The sequence below is a fragment of the Poecile atricapillus genome, chromosome 2 (genome assembly GCF_030490865.1).
Source record: "Poecile atricapillus isolate bPoeAtr1 chromosome 2, bPoeAtr1.hap1, whole genome shotgun sequence".
Lineage (NCBI taxonomy): Eukaryota > Metazoa > Chordata > Aves > Passeriformes > Paridae > Poecile > Poecile atricapillus.
In genome coordinates, this window is record NC_081250.1 from 134086960 (window position 1) to 134104976 (window position 18017).

Genomic DNA, 18017 nt, shown 5'->3' on the forward strand with positions numbered 1-18017 from the left:
GATGTGGATAGGGAAGAAAAAGGAAAAAGATGTGTTTAAAAAATAATAGTAAAATATTAATAAATTGATTTTGATTACTTGCTGCTGGGCATGATTTAAAAATACTGTCTTATTGAAACTTTTCAATGTGTGTTTTTCTCTGTGTTCTGCCAAAAGAATTTCCTTTTTCAGGTATAGGCTCTAAATTTTGTAATGACAGAAGGAAGAAGGGGAAAATGTGAAAATGCTACAAGTACTCTTTAATTTCAAAAGCGTACTTTGAAATTTACATCTTCCTAAGATAAAATCTTAAAGATAATCAAATAAGAGAAAAACCCATAGGACATAATACTTAATTAGTTCTAGTTTTCCCCGATCTTACTAAAGTAGCAGGGAATATATTACAAAGCTGTGTGTGCAAGTCTGAAAAGTTTGAATGCTAATAGGGAAACAAACTGGCAATGGTAGACTGGGAGCACAGTATAAAATGTCTGGCTGTTTCCCATAACTAAACTGCACCTGCCCATTTTCTTGTTGATTAAGTTTGTGTACTGGATCATATGATACAGGTCATGATGTGGCAGATAGGGTCACACTTGAGTGTCATATGAGAGACATAATTGTAAGTGTATAAGGTCATCCAGCTTGTGCACTGAGATGTGACTGAGTGTATTTGTCTTATTCATATGCTTTCTTTCAATTTATTCCAAGGAAAGACATTTATCAAAATATATTTGACTAACAGACTGAGCATAATTTTGTTTTAAAAAATGTAATTTTGAAGAAAGTATTTCCTGCAATTTAAATGCTTCCAGTAAAACATAATTTAAAAAATACTTCCAGCAAATATTCTTCTGTTAATAGTGATCTAAGTCCCAGCTTCAGAAAAAGAGCCAGAATGAAATAGACATGCTGAAACCATTTCACCTTTACATTAGGTAAGCCTTTAAATCAAGAGTAATATCTTTTCTGTTCAGCAGTTCTTGTAGTAGTTGGAAACAAGGCTACATAGGTTTTGAGGGTAAACCAGGATTGTCAAGTAAAATTTTTATTAAGATTTAACCCTGAACAGTATCCCTTAAAAAAACCCAAAGAAATTCAGGATATTCCTAAGTTCTCAGTGACTAGCCCATGGGCGTCCAGAGATATTTCTTTGGCAGCAGCTTCTCTATTCAATGCTTGTATGCTGCCAATGTCATAATTCTCCCACCTCCCCAATCTTTTCTCTCACCTGCCTTGCGGAATGCAGAATTTTGCTATTCACTAATGAAGATTTATACAGTTTTCTCCTAATTGCTGCATTTCTCTGTATTTCACATATTAAAAGTCAAAATATATTTCATACCCTTTACATAAAGAACAGCTTCTCTTTTTTTGCTTTTGTAGGATAAGATCCTTCAGACATTCTCCTAGGCTGTTCCATATTGAAAGTTGACAAATCCAGAGTAGTAATTATTTCCCAAAAGGAAACATTGAAATGCACGATAGGAATTTTCAAAACCTGCTGTAAGCCCTGCAGGAAGGTGCTTCTTTTTGTAATCAGTGCTCAAACTTTATCAGTGACTATGTTGGAAAATATTTCTGTGCCTTACAGTCAGCTGTGTGACAGGCAGCTTTACATTTGTTCCTGCACCAAAAGCTAGAATGTTCCTGAAATGTCCAGAGCTGACAAAGCAATTGTTTAAGCAGTCATATCATGATCTCCAGGCAATTCTAGCTCTGTAGTTCCTCTTTGGAGTCACCCACTGTGTGGCAGTCTAGATGGATGGTATTGGAAACACAGAAAGAAACCTGCTTAAATGGGAATTCTTCAATAGCTGTAGTTCACTTTTTACTTCACTCCAAAGCCTTCTGGTTCAGGACTGCACTGGGAGCTGTGTTGTTAGGAGAAGGGTATAGACACATGGGATGTGTTCAGCTCACTGTACCCTTGTGCTGAAAATTAGCTTGGAGGGGGAATGTACTTACTTAATTGCAAGGTTAAATAATTTTCAGTTTTGAGTAAAGACATACGTATCATTATAGGCCCAAACTTCTTCAAAAAAGAAGTATGTGTTCAGTATATACTATGTAGTCAGGTACTCCTCAGCCTGAAGAATTTAAAGTTACATTACCTGTCCTTTTAGGAAGTGAGATTTCAATTTGAGGACAAGTTTTTGGTTTATTTAGTTCAAAGCAAGATTGTGTTTTTAATTTACTAAGGGAAACAGTTGACAGTTTAGAGAGATCTTGCTTTGGGCAGAAGGGGCCTGGGTTATGCTTATATCCTAGGTGAATATTTTGGGCACTTTAGAGCATCCAAAAACTCTGTATGAGTACAACACCCAATTACACTGAGAGTTTTATGTCTACTCTGTTTGGAAGATAAATGGTTTTGGACTTGACCATGAACTTAAACACCATTCAAAAAAGAGTAGACATGCACCTTGTAAGTTAGATACAAATACCTTAATGCTTTATAAAAGATACTCAGTTATCATATTTCTGGATGGGAAAGCCATTATAGGAAACAAAAAGCTACGTAATCAAACATTAAAATGTAAGGGAAACAGAAACTGACCAAAATTCTTCTGAAATATACTCTGACATTCAAAGTTGCCATAGCTACAGGAGCATCCGATTGCTGGGGGCTTCCAAATGTAGAAAAAAAAAAAAAAATCCTGTTTGCTTTTGTCTAGAGAATACCAGGAAGGTTACGAAGGCTTCAGCTTAGATCTTTCTACAGAAAGTCTAGGATACTGATGTGGTTGTTCTCCCAGTCTGATTCGTCCATGGAAGCTTTCTACATACACACAACTCATTGACATTAACGAGAGCAGACCTTACATATGTCCTTTCCTATATCCAGCTGCACTCCTGAACTCACAAGGCATCTGAATATTGCTGTAATGATGTAAACTATGATTAGATCTTCCTTAGTAATACATTAGGTCCTTTTTCCATGAATGATGGTTTTGATATTACAACTTATGTGACATTTATTTCCTGAGTAATTTTTTCTGCATACCCTAAATGTATACATTCTCAATAATAAAGTATTTTCTGTAGTGGAAGAGAAATTTCTAAGAGAGCAGCAAGTGCGTTCTCTGGTACTCAGAGTTATAACTACGGTGTCTTTGTTACAAAAGATCATGGTTTAGCTTTTATTTTATTTCTTTACTTTTTTTTAATTTACTTCATTTTTTTTTCTTGTAGGCAAAGACCTACGTGCTTTACATATATTACTTTTAATTTTACAAGATTTCAAATATCATTTACCTAGCCAAGATTTTAATATTTATAGAACTTGAACTGAAAAATTTTTGTCCAGTGACTTTATCAAGCCATTCATTGTATTTCAAAAAGTTGTAGATGTATTAAGACATAAATGTCTGTCATAGAAATGTAATACACTACAAGGCTTCCAAACAACCATCCTTTTATTAACTTGCATAGTATTTATGCTTGTCATTTAAATCTCTTAATGGAGTGTTAAGGGCAAAATCTATAATATCTACAATGGCTTTATGATCTCTAATTTATATGATAATTTTTGGAAATAAGTAACTACATATTTCACATGGATAAAACCAAAACAGTGTTTGGATGGAGTTGTTGCTTCTTTTAATTTAATTTTCATTTTATAAATGCCAATTATTTAGTATTTACTGTGAGACACAACTAAAATAAAAAGAAAGTCAGCCTTCTACATCTTGTTTGACAAGAAGGGAAAATTGTCAAGCAAGAAGAGGGAGTGCTTTTATCAGATAACAGGCTCAATTTCGCAAGTGCTCATCTGTGCAGGTTTAGTTCCAGGGCTCATCATTTGATCAGTTTGTGGTTGCACCATGCAGTAATAAATGGGTAAGAGGACTTGGAGTAAGCAGAAACCAGCTACACCAGCAGATGAGCCTGGGACCAATGCTTAAAGGCCCCAGGAAATCTGTAAACCAGAAAAAATATAGGCTGGAATTTTTGCAATCTTCTGGATATCTCTAAATGTATATTTATGAGTAAGGGCTAGATCTTCATGAGCTCACTGATGATTTCACTCAGTACCACTTGAAACAATGTCTGGAGGCAAAAGTAGCACTGGAAATTCCATTGCAGAAGTACTTTCAGCAAAATGTTACTAGCTTTCAAAAGAGTATTTCTCTCCCTTTTAGCAGGATAGCCACACTTTTATCTGTAATACAGGCAAGATATTAGTATTCATGGAAAAGCAGTTTTGGTAAGAATTTCCCATTTTGAAATGTTACCTTCCTTTCAAGAGTCAAGAAACATTGTTAATAGATTTACAGCCTATTTATTATTTAGAAAGTAGGAATTAATTGAGGCCTCAAAATAATTTTATGAAGTTCCTTTATCACAGTTTTTATGAAAGAAAAGGCTGTTTAATATGCTACAAGATTTCTGCAATGTGTAGGGAACTAAATTCAAAGTATCTTTTTGAAAAAAAAGCCTTTGTATTTTGAATATTTCGTTCTTTAAAATGAAAATGAGACTAGACTTTTTTTCTTTTCCATACAGCATATGCAGGTCTCTATTTTAGGAGGAAACAAGTGAAAAAATTGTATTTCTCATTGTACATATACAATACACTAGGTTGGACTTAATGATCTCAAAGGGATCTTCCAAGTTAGTTTATTCTGTGTTGTCTCTCTAAGGAGAATGTTTTACTTAAGTAAAGCATCTACTAGTTTTTTTGTAGTTTTATGGGGCTGTATCTTCACATCCTCTCTTTAAAGTTTTCTAGACAAGTGTTAAGACTTGTTAGTTACATTTCACCACCCTACTGATATAATTCCAGAAGAATAGGCTGAGCAATGTTAAGGCAGGATCTGAAGTAACAGAAATAGACTCTGAAGAGAAAAAACTCTGAGCTACTTTGATTTAGTTTGGTCAAATTTGATAGAAAATGAAACATTTGTTTCATGCACACAGTAATATAAAAATATTATGTAGCATGCAGTTACAAAATATTTTTTATGTAACATGTAGTAGCAATGGTGAGGGAAGAAAAATGAGAGAAACGTAATGGTGCAGAATGTGTGGGCATAATTTATAGTTTAAAGTACCTACATAAAAGAGAATGTTTTATTAAAATACATTAGTCATTCCCCAATTCTTTGGACAGCAGCATTAATTTAGATATCTTCTTAAACTGTTTTTCAAACCTTTCTTTCTACCACGTGTCTGTCATGGAGGTTAAATTCTGACTCTGTGAAATATTTATATGTTTTGTCAAAAACATATAAACACTCATAAACACTCCCGTTTGCGGGGTTCCTGTACTTACTAGAATTCATCCTTATATTTAACCAGCAGACAAAAAAAGGTAATATGTTTTTTATTCTCAATATAGTTTCTAGATTTTTTTCATTTAACCTTCCTTAAAATATCATCTACTGCAAAGTGAATACCAAGTGCCATGGTTTTAATTATTTTATTGGTGTGATTAGAATAAATATTAATTTGTGTTAGAAAAGCAAAGAAATATGTTCTTTAAGACATTCTGTATTCAAATGCTTTCCCTTCTGGATATTCTGTTAGAAATACAATTTGCCTTTTCATTTAATTTACTGTAAATAATTTTATAGGGACAGTTAATAAATCTGGCACAATGATGCTTTGCACTGTACATAATTTTATGCACAAATAGACACACACAAATGTATCTCCTTCCTCACTGTTTTTCATATTCCATGTACTCTGTTGTTGGAGCCTTGACTTTTTCTTGGAAGCCCTTTGCAAGTCCTGCTGGAAGAGGTTATGGATCAGATAGGATAATCAGAAGTTTTTACAATTTTACTGTATCTTTGTTTGTCCTTTCTTTCACCTTTCCTTTACTGCACTATCTTGTCTGTCTGATTCTCGCAGGAGACATGGATTACAACTGGTTGGACCATACGTCTTGGCATAGCAGTGAGGCATCCCCAATGTCTTTGGTGAGACATGTGGAGCCTTACCATTTAGTTTCCTTTATCATTTTACATTTCCTTGGTTTTATTTACACCTTTGCATGTTTTCTTTTTTGTATCCTTTTTTTATCCCACGCCTATAGGGGACAGTCAAAGGGGAAAAAGACAAACTAGGGAGCAGGCAGTTTTGTCGGATTCTAACACCTTATCCGAGAGGCAAAAGAAAATGGTGTGCTTTGGTGGCCACTCTTTGGAAGAGGACTTGGAATGGTCTGAGCCTCAGATAAAAGACTCTGGGGTAGATACGTGTAGTAGCACAACTCTAAACGAGGAACATAGCCATAGTGAGAAGGTACTGAGATTACTGAGCCTGCATTTTAACCTGCTCATTCGGTCTTTGTTTGCTCTCTGTCACTCATTAAAATAGTGCATAAAATAAAAGATAGGGTGTTTATAGAGACAATATAGCATTTCTTAAGGTGCAGAAAAGAAAAACAAATGAAAAGTCTTTGCATGCTTGCAGCTATTACTGTTTGGCAGCCTAAGGAAAAAAAAAAAAAAAAGAGAGGCATAAAGGAATGTTGTTCTTATGGTTGCAAATTAGAATATCATATTACCTTAAAGAACAAAGTAATTAACAATAAGGATTCTACCAATTGGCTTATTTGATTTACTATTTCCAAACTCCTGGGGCTGAAATTAAATTAATAGTTGAAACCCCAGGTGAAAAAGGGAGAAAATTGGGTCTCTCTGCACAGAAAAGTTGTTTTTCTTTTTTCCCTTTCACTGTCATGGTTGTTCATTTGTTTTGTTGCCATGCAATTTTTGTGCAGTACTGTGCAGAATCAAAGGCTTTGCCATCTGCTTTGGTATTTTTTATTTTTGCTTTCTGTTTGGTGGAGATTATGATAAATCTTTTTAGAGTTATTAGTTGTAATGGGAGTAGATTTATCTGTGCCTGCTAATTTTGCATGAAATAGAGCATGAAATAATATTTTTCCGTGAAAAAGTACTATGATTACACAAAAGAAAATCTTTACAATTCATTAATTAGGCCAATAGACAAGTATAACTGTGCCCATGTATAGTGATGGAATAATAATGCCCACTGTAACTGTGCTTCATATGTGAATTAATAATGACAAGAAAGAAAAAGAATATGAAAATGAAGTAATGAATATACTTTAATAGTATTTTTAATCTACTGCTACTGAGAGAAAGTAAAACACTAAAAATACGTGTTGGTCTTGGATAAAAATTGAAATGTTTGAAGTAGTAGAAAAATAAGACATTTCTTATATCAAACTTTCAGTTTGAGCTAAGTTTCTTTTCCAGTATTACTCTTATACTAGAATTTTAGCTGTTTTTCTCAGTACTCAGATGTGATTCTAATTGTGTGTAGATAACTATGTGTAGTTGTCTATATCTGTCAAATCAAGATTGAAAGATCATTCTAGATATTTACAAATTGGATTCAGTAAAATAGATAATGTTATTAAATATTAGGCATCCATTTTGATAAACGATATGTCCAAATAGATATTTTCCAGCAAAGTTTTCTGTCATTTTTTACATTAATTATTAGTGTAATCATAATACTTTCATAGCATTTTTAAAATATATCAGCAAATGAAAAGTATTACTGAAATATTTTTCATTAAAATACTATTCACTGTATTTTCCATTAACATCATTTCCATAGCATCCAGTAACTTGGCAACCATCCAAAGATGGAGATCGTCTCATTGGTCGGATTTTGTTAAATAAACGACTAAAAGATGGAAGTGTGCCTAGAGATTCAGGAGCAATGCTTGGATTGAAGGTTGGTGATGGACAATTTTTGAAATTAACAACTCTCAGTTAAACTAGCTACTTTTAGAACTAAAGTATTCTCATATTATATAGTGTATGCATACCAATATTGATAATGCCTTATCATTCTCAAAATTACAATATAGACATTTTATATTCATTTACCTAGAGTAATTTTGCAGTGTCCTTGGCAGAACTGAAAACTGTATTTTTCTGAAAGACTAGACATGTTTTCACAAGTTTTCCGAGAATATCTTCTTAGAAAAGTACTAATTGCACCCTTGCTAGGCAAGCCAAGTCCAGTCTGTCTTCTTCAGTATGGAGCTTTGCACCATGGTATAACCTCTATTTCCCAAGAAAGAGAAGAAAAGGGAAAAACAAATTATCTCTCTTGAGGATCTGGGGGCATCTGTCAGTTAATGACATTTCAGTCCAGATCAGAGTATGCCAATGGAACTTCATATTTTTGAATTTTTTTCTCCTCTGATTGTTTGAGTTGCCACATTTTAAAAAACACTGAATGTAAAATAGTTTAATATTATTGTTTTTTATCACAATTTTTTTTTAAAATGTATTAACCTCTTTTTCATGATGCAGTGCTCTTTGAACACATTATGAATTTTTTCTAGCTCCTCATATATTGATCTCAATTTTGTGTGGTATTATTATTTGCAGTTCCAGAAATACTAGGACAAGCATGAGAACAAACTGAACAGTGAAAGAAACAAACATGTATTTATTTTCATTCCAAATCCTTGCAGTGAGACATTATTAAGAAGTTTAAATTTTCCATTCTCTATTTAGCATGACTCTTCACCTCAGGTATACAGATGAGGTTATAGTCACACTATATGAGTAAGGATTAAATCAGTGTTATTTTGTATTACATATACTAACAAGTTTGGAAATATTTAAAATTTTTATTTAATTAATAAACTATTTTATTTTAAGTCAATGGAGAAGCCAGTTGAACATCAAGTTTTATATGTTTATTTTTGTCTTTTTGTCAGAAAATGCAAGAGAAGAGATTAACAGTGCCATTAGGAAGCATTTTGTTGAAACATCCATGTTAAAATTTCTAAAATCTTGTATTATAAAGATGAACTCTTGAGTGATATTCATTAATAGTTTAAAGAGTAACTACTTTTTATTCTCAGAAGACATCTGGAAAGAGTGATTTCCAACAGTTATCCCTGGCCTGAATTTTCAAGTATTTACATATTGAAAGTAAATTAAACTGGATTTAGTATTGCAAATTTTAAATCCCAGTATGAAGACTGTTAAGAAACCTTAAGAATTTGAAGATTATTAAGTTTTGACTGTTTCTGACATGTAAGTCTGATTCTAAGATAAATATTAAGGTCAAACCTATTTAAGTTCCCTGTAGAAAAATTTTCAGTGTGACAAGTGTTTTCTTGTGACTTTCCAAGCCAAAAGGAATTTCATTGCTTAGTGTGAACAACCTGAGTTCTGTTATATTAATATATCTTTTTCCAGTTAAACAAATAGTGAAGTGGGCAATCTAATGGCCAATACCTTTTATAGTTTTGGATGGTAATTTATAATGCAAATTACTATACATATATTTATTTGTTAATTAAAATATTTAGGATTCTCTATTTCCATTGTTTTTCAATTGTACAAGTTGCCAAAATAGCTACAAAAATAACCTGTCATAGCCAAACTTCTATGGTGTTTTTTTCAAGTGTGTATGTGTTACCTGGACTACATAAAACCCAAAGAAAAAGAGTAATTCTTCTTTCTATTGCCAGAACATTTAAATAATTTAATTTTTATACTATGAAAATACTTCCTATTTGAAACAGGTAGTAGGAGGAAAGATGACTGAATCAGGTCGACTCTGCGCATTTATCACCAAAGTTAAAAAAGGAAGCTTAGCTGATACAGTGGGGCATCTTAGACCAGGTATGTATCTGCTATAGATCTCTACTGCTGAGTTGCTTTTCTGAAGGTGATAACAAGTGAGCAAGTTTAATTCCATGTGAAATGATATTAAATAGATGTGATGAAATACTGTGGAATTCAACATGACACTGTTACTAGATGGTTGCTTTTGTGAAATATATATTCTCATGTTGTTCAAAAAATATTTTAAGATATTTACGCATTTTTGTGCTCAAAGTAATAGTCCGTTGATGTCCTCCCCAGTCATTTTGTGGTGTATATTTTGTTCAGAGCAAACCAAGCAATTACAAATGTATGAGCAGAGCCACCTTGGCTGGGAAGCTCCTTCTGTTCCAAAATGTAAATGATAGATTGATAGACTGGAGAATGTTGAAGAAATATTAGCTATTAACATAAGAACTGTCTGAACTGTAGATACTATGCTTGTAAAAGTACATGGATCTCCAAAACAGTAAGTTGATGAGCTCTGATGTTTTAGATATGAATTTTTTAAAGAGCATGTTGGGATTTCTGCAAGCCACAGCTGCCAAAGCGAGTAAGAGCAGCATCTAACTCAATTGGGGTCCTACTGATTATATTATTGTTTCACAGAACTTTAGATATTTGAAGCTGAGCTGCACAAAACCTTTTAATACTCAGGATTTTCCTGCATGAAGGCCTCCAAACTTGTTCTATAACACAAGTTTCACAATCCAAAAACCTGACAGTAGAATGGCTTAAATTGTTATTGTAAGTGCAGTCGACAGCAAATTTCCTAAGCAGAGTGTTATTGACTTACAGGTGATGAAGTTTTAGAATGGAATGGAAGGATACTACAAGGAGCCACCTTTGAGGAGGTGTATAATATTATTTTAGAATCCAAACCTGAGCCACAAGTAGAGCTAGTAGTTTCAAGACCAATAGGGTAAGTAACTTCATATGTTTTTATATTAAATATGATAAAATTGTTCACTTTTAGGATGTAGTATATCAAACATTCATTAACATTGTAAACAAAAAATCTTATGTAATATTCTGTAAACCAAAAGTGTATCTAGAATGATAGATCATGCCAGTGAGTAAAAAGAGCTGGTGTGAAATTATGTATTCTCGAAGACTCATGTATCATCTGCTATTATGGTTAAAAATAGGTTCCCTTCCCTGGCTTTTCAGTTGGGGAGAGAGCCTATATTGGCTCTGAAACTGTGCTTATATTTGTTGTAATTCTTGACTGTTGATTTTTATTTCTCCATCCCCATTTTCTGTAGTATATACATAAAATTATGAGCTCATATTTGGTCTGTGAACTGATGATGAACTCAATTTATTGAGAGTCTGCAATGTAGAATTTTGTGTGAAATATAGTATGCTAATGAAAAAAATCAATATGCTTTGGAAAGTCTCAAATCCACATTCAAATCTTAATCTATTGAACTATTAAATTATTCTTTGTTATCTAATACAGAACACATCTGAATGAATAGTTAGAACTGTGTGGGACTTTTTCTTTGGCTCTGTATGTTTCCCATTTTTATTAACCTTCAAATCTACCTCTCAATGTCTAAACTTAATTTTTTCTTGCATAGCAGTAGTGGCTTTGTTGTTTGGACTGGGAGTACTTCCTCTTCTTCAACTGTTCTTTTTCTTCCAAGTTCCTACACCCTAAAGCCATATGCATCATGTTTTTAATGCTCCATTGGAAGTTCCATATATGCTCACATCAGGGTTATGAAGAGGGGAATGATTATCACTGATTTTGAAGATATTTACAATTATTAAGTATTTTCTTTTTTTCCCCCAGAATTTATTGTGATATACAGGACACAACTGGGCAGGGTGATAGGTAACATCATCTAGATTCCCTTTTCCATGTTAGGTTGGACCAGATGATCTTTCAAGGTCACTTCCAAACTGGACTGTTTTAGGATTCTATAATTACATTTTAATAAATATATTTTTCCCTTTATTTTGTATAAGATGTACCTTAATATAAGAAAACATGACTAAAAATTAAGAAGTACTAAAAAAATATAGAACAATATAATCTGAGAATGACATTTCAGTGAGGATGAATTTTCAGCTATAACAGGAACTTATTGTATTGATCAGGAACTTAAGGTGTAGGAACTTAATTTGGTATGGCAATTTTAAACAAACTTAATAACAACGACAAAAAAAGCTTTCTCTTGTCAGTGAGATGAGAGGTTATCTCCTGCATACATATGGAATTGCAACCCCTTTAGGGTAAAGATTGTATCATCTTTCCTACCGTTAAAAACCTTTGCATAACTTGGGAGGTGTGGGTATTACGGTAATGCTAAGGGACAGACTACATTACTTGTCTCAGAAAAGGTCTCAAATTAAATTCATACACAGATCTTTCCCAGTATCTCTCAAGCAGAAGTTTATAGCAAAAGTTTCAAGGAACAAATCACTCATGTCTTGAAAATACACATTTTTTTAATCTTTCTGCATTCTCTTCATTGTGTACAATCTCTTGTATTATTTCCTGTGCTTTTATATTTGCTGTCTCTTGTTCAGCTTCTTTATCATCATGTCTTCCGTTATGTTGCTGTCACTCGAGCAGCTCATTTATAATTCCTTAAACAGGGTGGTGTGGGCTCTCAAGATGCCTTTTCCTGTATTAACCACTTGCCTCATTGTCTGAAGAACTCAGCTAGATCAGTGATAAAAGAGTTCAGTGTATTTGATTCCCAGAGTGATTTTGCAGTAGACGTAAAAGAGTCTCAGTGATTAACACTTACCTACTTGTAAAATTGGGAGGTTTGAGATTCTGGTTAGGTATGTGTAACTCTTTGGAGTTTAATATTAACTGCATAATGTCAGACATGTTTTTCGTGAGGTTAGAGCTGATAAACTGGAAAGACTATATTACTTTTTTCTGTTTAGAAGATTTCAGTTCATTACCAAATAAAAATTAATAGCCTATGCTTGTCCAAGGAACCATAACTTCATAGGATTTTGTTCTGCTCTGGAAAATAAAGTTTCAGTGTATGTACAATATTTGAAAGCTTTTATTTTCTAGATATGAGAAGTAATATTTTTTTATTAGGATTATTGATGCCCAGTTGAAGGATTTTGCTTTTGCATCGAGATAAACCTTATTGTTTATAAGGAGAATTTCTTGATGGTTTCATGGCAACACTTCAAATTGTGCAAGAAATCTTCAGTTACCAGCAATTAACTTAGCTGAGAACCTGTTGTCACATCCTGATGTTCTGAGAACAAAACCAAATTCCAATAAATAATTATTAGTTTTTCTGTTTATTGTGGGCTGACTGCTATGAAAACTGAAGACAAAAAGCTAAGCTGACAAGGCAGATAAAATTGAAAGCCATTTAAAAAAATCCCAACAAAACAAAACATAACAGTTTGTAATGCAATGTACCACTTTTTACATCTTAAAATAAAAATTGATGGCCAAGTTGCTAATCAGTGTGAGCTGGCTGTCACTTATACACAGGAACTTAGCTATTTTCTGCCTTCTAATTCTCAGAAATAGATAACTTAAAATGCATGTTATTTTAATGTTTTCTTCAGTTTTGAAATTTGAAGAAATAATGCACTTTGTTTAATAGTTACTCTATGCAACCTGTTTGCAGTGGAACGTATCTTATTATGCAGAGTCCTTATGAAACTAATTTTACTTCTCCTCCATCTGTTTATCTCCATGAGAGTTCCTTGTTAGAAATACCATTCACAGTACCATGAAATATGGGGATCTGTATGCTTTAGGAACATAAATGATAATGTTCAAAGCTCTTAAGTTTATTTTTTCAGCTATCTATAGAAAACTCGTACTCATGCTGTTTAGAATGGTTTATGTATTATATATCTTTTTTTCAAGGTTTTCTTCTCAGACTCACATGGTAGAAGAAATTTTTTGTATTTGAGTTAAGCTCAACAGTATACTTTTGAGTCAATTACTAGGCGAGTATTGGATCCTGTTATAAATTTTCCTTATATCAAATATACAAACTTAAATATTTGCTTCTTCACTAGTGCTTGTGAGTTTCTCACAAGTTTTGGGTACTAACAACATAGATTTTTTTCTTGTCTGTCGTGGGCACTTAGAGCAGTTTCATGCCTTCTGATTTATTTCAATTATTGGATACTGTGCTTCAACTCACTTGGAAAGATTCCTCAGTCTGCTTAGTGAGCTGTCTTTCTAGTGAGTCTTGAAGAATGTTTGGAAAATATATACTAAAGGTGTTCTGGAAAAGCTTTTCTAATGGAAATAAGTTATTTATATATCATACTGACTCTATTTGTGTGAGACAGTAGAACATTTTTCATTTCCCCTTCCTTTTCATTTACCTTTGTGATGGGTTGACCTCAACTGAGCCCCAAAGACTTGCTCTCTCCACTTCCCTCCTCAGAACAGCTGCGGGAGGAAATAAGATGAAAAAGCTTATGGACTACTCAGCAGTTACCATAGTGGGCAAAATAATCTTGAGGAAGACTAATTTGTTAGAAATTAACTAGAGAAGAATAGTGAGAAATGAAACCAAAACTAAAGCATCCTTACCCTTACCTCTCTTCTTCCTAGGCTAAAATCCACTCATTTTTTCCTGTTTTTTCTGCCTCCCTCTCCATCAAGCAGTCCATGGCATGGGGAAAGGGAGTTGCAGCCAGTCCTCCTCCTCCACCTTCTTCCCTGACCTTGGTGTATGCAACAGCATTTTCCTCATGGCATTTTATTCTCATTGTTTTCACTCCCAGCTGCTGCACAGCAGTTTCATCCTTTATTAAATATGTTATCAGAGAGGCACCCAAGGAGCCAGCATGGTGCAGCCCCAGCCTCTCCTCACCATGGCCACCCCTCAGGACTGGCTATGCCCTTGGAGAAACCAACTGCACTGAAACACACTACACAATTGTAAATATTAGTATTATTGTGATTCAGAACTGAAGCTCTTCATCTTGGTTTTGCTCAAATAGCTCTGAAGTTATTAGCATATTGATAGTTTTTATTAGCATACAGTAATGTTTGCCCCTCAGAGGAAGAATATGTTTCTTTGCCTGGGGGCATGTGATTGAGTGTTTTAAAATTACATGGCTCTGCACACAATTGAATGCAGGTGTTGCAACATGTCTTATATAGGAAAGAATGCAATTTTGCCAAATGTATTTTATTTAGTTATGGAAAACCAAAGATTAAATTAGTTGATTTTAAATTGGTTAAATTTGTGGTTCAAGGACAGTAAAGAATATACTGGGATAGCCATGATTGGCAGTCAAGTATGTTTGAGTGAGGGTCCAGTAAATTTAATTAATGTACAACGTTATCGTAAAATCTACTACTCACACTTTTAGTCTACCATTAACTCTGAGATTGTTCTTTTATTTACTGAGTTATTTTATTTGTGACTGTGCAGCCTGTCTCCTTCATCCACCAAATCTGTTCTGTAAGATTTAGTTTGACACTGAAATTTTTTATACTGGATAACAAATAATCATCCGAGTGGCTGAAGACAGCCAGCATATCATGAACCATTCCTGAGGCATTCCACGGTGGATTGGGAAGTGTTATAGTGTAACTGAAATTTAAATATGCTTGTTAGATAAAGGATCAGCTTGTCTTAATTTTCCTGATTTCAGGGACATTCCCAGAATACCTGACAGCACACATGCACAGCTGGAGTCCAGTAAGTTTCAATTGTGGGGTAGGAAAATCTTCTCTTTTTTATGTAAGCACAAAGAGAATGAACAATGTCCTCTGCAGTCAGTATAGGTCTTTTCATTTTGTCTGTATTTGTCTCAATATGTCATCTTACTGTATTATCTATCTACTTTGTATAATAATAAGCTATCAAAACTCAGGATATTGTGATTTAGGTTCAACATTGGTTATAAGCTTAAATGAGTTTCAGTTAAAGAAAGTGTAATTCATACTAATATATAAGAGCATTAGTAGCAATTTTTATTTTCTCTTGCTTTGCATTTCACTTGCATCTTATAAACTAAAAATGGGAAAGAAATGTTTGTTTACAGCCTGAGTGATAGCTACTTTGAACTCAGAATACCCTTACTTTATTAGAGCTACTCAGTGCTACTTAAATTGACTAAACTCATATATCATGTAAGGAGAAATAACTTGTTCTTTGGCTTAGATCTGATAAGATGGATTTCAGCCTGAAGTTATTTTTTATCGTTGTTTTGTAACACTGTTATAATAAAAGCCATGAATAAATGAAACTACTTAAGCTTGATTATAATCATATGAAAAACTCTTTTACTTTACTCCTAAAAATTACTTTTTACTCATTACCCAATTCTTAAAATTCATTTTATGTTTTGTGAGATGTGGATTGTCATTTGTATTTATAAAATACTTTACTTTTCCTCTATGTTTTGTATGTCAAAACTTGTCCTCTGACCATTTTCAGACCTTGTAGATTTTAAAGAAAATGCACAAAAAGTATATTCATATTTTTGTAAAAGTCTAATTAAAAATTAGTCTGATTGTACAAGATAATAAGTCAGAAGAGTGAATTCATTTGACCACAGTAAGTGTTTATTTTAGGGCCTTCATCTTACTGATAATTACAATCAGAAATATTTGAATAATCTATATACCATTCTATAAATAAAAGCTCCTGATTGCATCTGAGCACCAAAAGATTAAGTACCATTATTTGGTAATTTTAAATAGATTAAAAAAAGTTATACTTACCACAGCTTTATTGCATGTTTGGTTATATTTCTACAATTTCTATTTTAAAAATGTTGAAATATATGCATAACTACTGCTATTTATAAAATATTTTTGTTTATAATTGCAGGTTCTAGTTCATTTGAATCTCAGAAAATGGACCGACCTTCTATTTCAGTGACTTCTCCTATGAGTCCCGGCATGTTAAGGGATGTCCCACAGTTCTTGTCTGGACAACTTTCAGTATGTAAACATTTCATTGATATTAATATTGTGCTTTTTGCAGCATATACAACTCTTACTGTAGTGCTAACTGCCTCTAATAGAAATTTCTTGTTAAACTAGCTGCATTTTTTGTTTAATGCTATACATCTCAGCCTAGGCAGGAACAGAATTTCATAATCATATTCCATTTTATTAGGTTTTGGAAATTTTATATGAGTTTAATTTATGTATATACATGTATAATTATCTGGTAAGCTATACCGGTAGAGTCAAATTTTTGGAAAGATCTAGTCTCATCCTCCAGTTATATTTGTGCTGTTGAGTGTAAACATTTTATCAACTGTCACACTTACATGTAGAGTCGGTAGATTTTATTACCTATGTGCTTGGATGTTATGACTGCTTATTTCTTATGCACTAACTTTCATATATAACTTCTCCAGATGTCCCTCTGACATTTTACTCATGTTGTATTCTTTGTACTGCCTGTTACGCACTTTTGTTCTTCACTCTCACTGAGAAGAAAGTTCATGATGTGAATTTTAAAGGGTACTTTTTTTGTAATAAACTGAAGAAGTTGGGTTTTGTGCACCTTTCCATGTTATTTACAATTCCAAAGTGTGATTTTTCAAAAGTGCTCAGTTGTGGCCTGACATATTGAAAAGGAAAGGCAAGTGGAATGGAAGCAGTGCAAAACTGGTGTTAAACAAGTTTGGAAATGTCACATTCATGTTACATCCAAGTTGTGTATGTTGAGTGTACCATAAAAATATGCATAAAAGCCAGGCAGACTGTTTCTAGGTCTCACAGAAATGGTTTATGGTATTGATAGAGGAGGTGGAGAATATTTTTGTCTCTTCAGTGGCCATGTTGGCTCCATTTTGCAGTGCATGAGACATTATTTGTTTGCTCATCAGAACAACCATTTACAATATATAATTTTTAATTTTCTGTAGTTGTTGTACTTAACAACTTTGAAAGATTCAATCCTTTGGACAAATGAAAAACTAAAAATCTTGACTGTAGAATACAGAGTGCTTTGCAAAAATACAATGACAAGGGAACAGGAACTGTCAAAATACACAGACCAAAGTTTCTAAACACCCTCTTATTTTTACAAGACAGCAAAGATTTTTGATAGAGGAGACAGGGAAGAAAGAAATTTCTTTTGTCTAAACTTCATAAAAGATTAGGCTGTCAAAAAGTTGCAGTGCCTAGCTCCCAGCAGGAAATTCAAGAGCCGGAGTTAGCTGCTCAGGTGGCCAGTGCACTTACACTATGGAGTAATTGTCCAGATAGGAACCACATAGAAATGACTTGCTGACTTTCTCAGTTTCAAATCAAAATCATCATGAGTTTAAGATTAGGATTTTTTAGTGAAGTCAGTATGTCTTTTGATTTAGTGATTTGATTGGATACTGAAGTTTGAGGTATATAATCGTAGCATTGGAAAATTTTGAGGTATATTCTAATTTATTGAGAATAAATATTGAGAAATCCAAGGTTTTATTTCTCAGAAT

The 18017-nt window shown here is 33.3% G+C and overlaps 1 protein-coding gene across 37 annotated transcripts in view; it reads left to right on the top strand.

The window, feature by feature from the left end:
• RIMS2 (regulating synaptic membrane exocytosis 2) overlaps positions 1 to 18017 on the top strand; it is a 447907-nt gene that overhangs the window by 227407 nt on the left and 202483 nt on the right. For 26 of the 37 annotated variants that reach the window (XM_058833029.1, XM_058833039.1, XM_058833034.1 and 23 more), the window contains 6 exons: positions 5839 to 5906; positions 7582 to 7701; positions 9518 to 9617; positions 10398 to 10521; positions 15219 to 15265; positions 16403 to 16515. In XM_058833029.1, coding sequence (XP_058689012.1) covers positions 5839 to 5906; positions 7582 to 7701; positions 9518 to 9617; positions 10398 to 10521; positions 15219 to 15265; positions 16403 to 16515 — 572 coding nt within the window. Of the gene's footprint in view, positions 1 to 5838; positions 5907 to 6022; positions 6232 to 7581; positions 7702 to 9517; positions 9618 to 10397; positions 10522 to 15218; positions 15266 to 16402; positions 16516 to 18017 lie in introns of all 37 variants that reach the window. The other 11 variants (XM_058833022.1, XM_058833023.1, XM_058833035.1 and 8 more) reach the window with 1 other exon arrangement.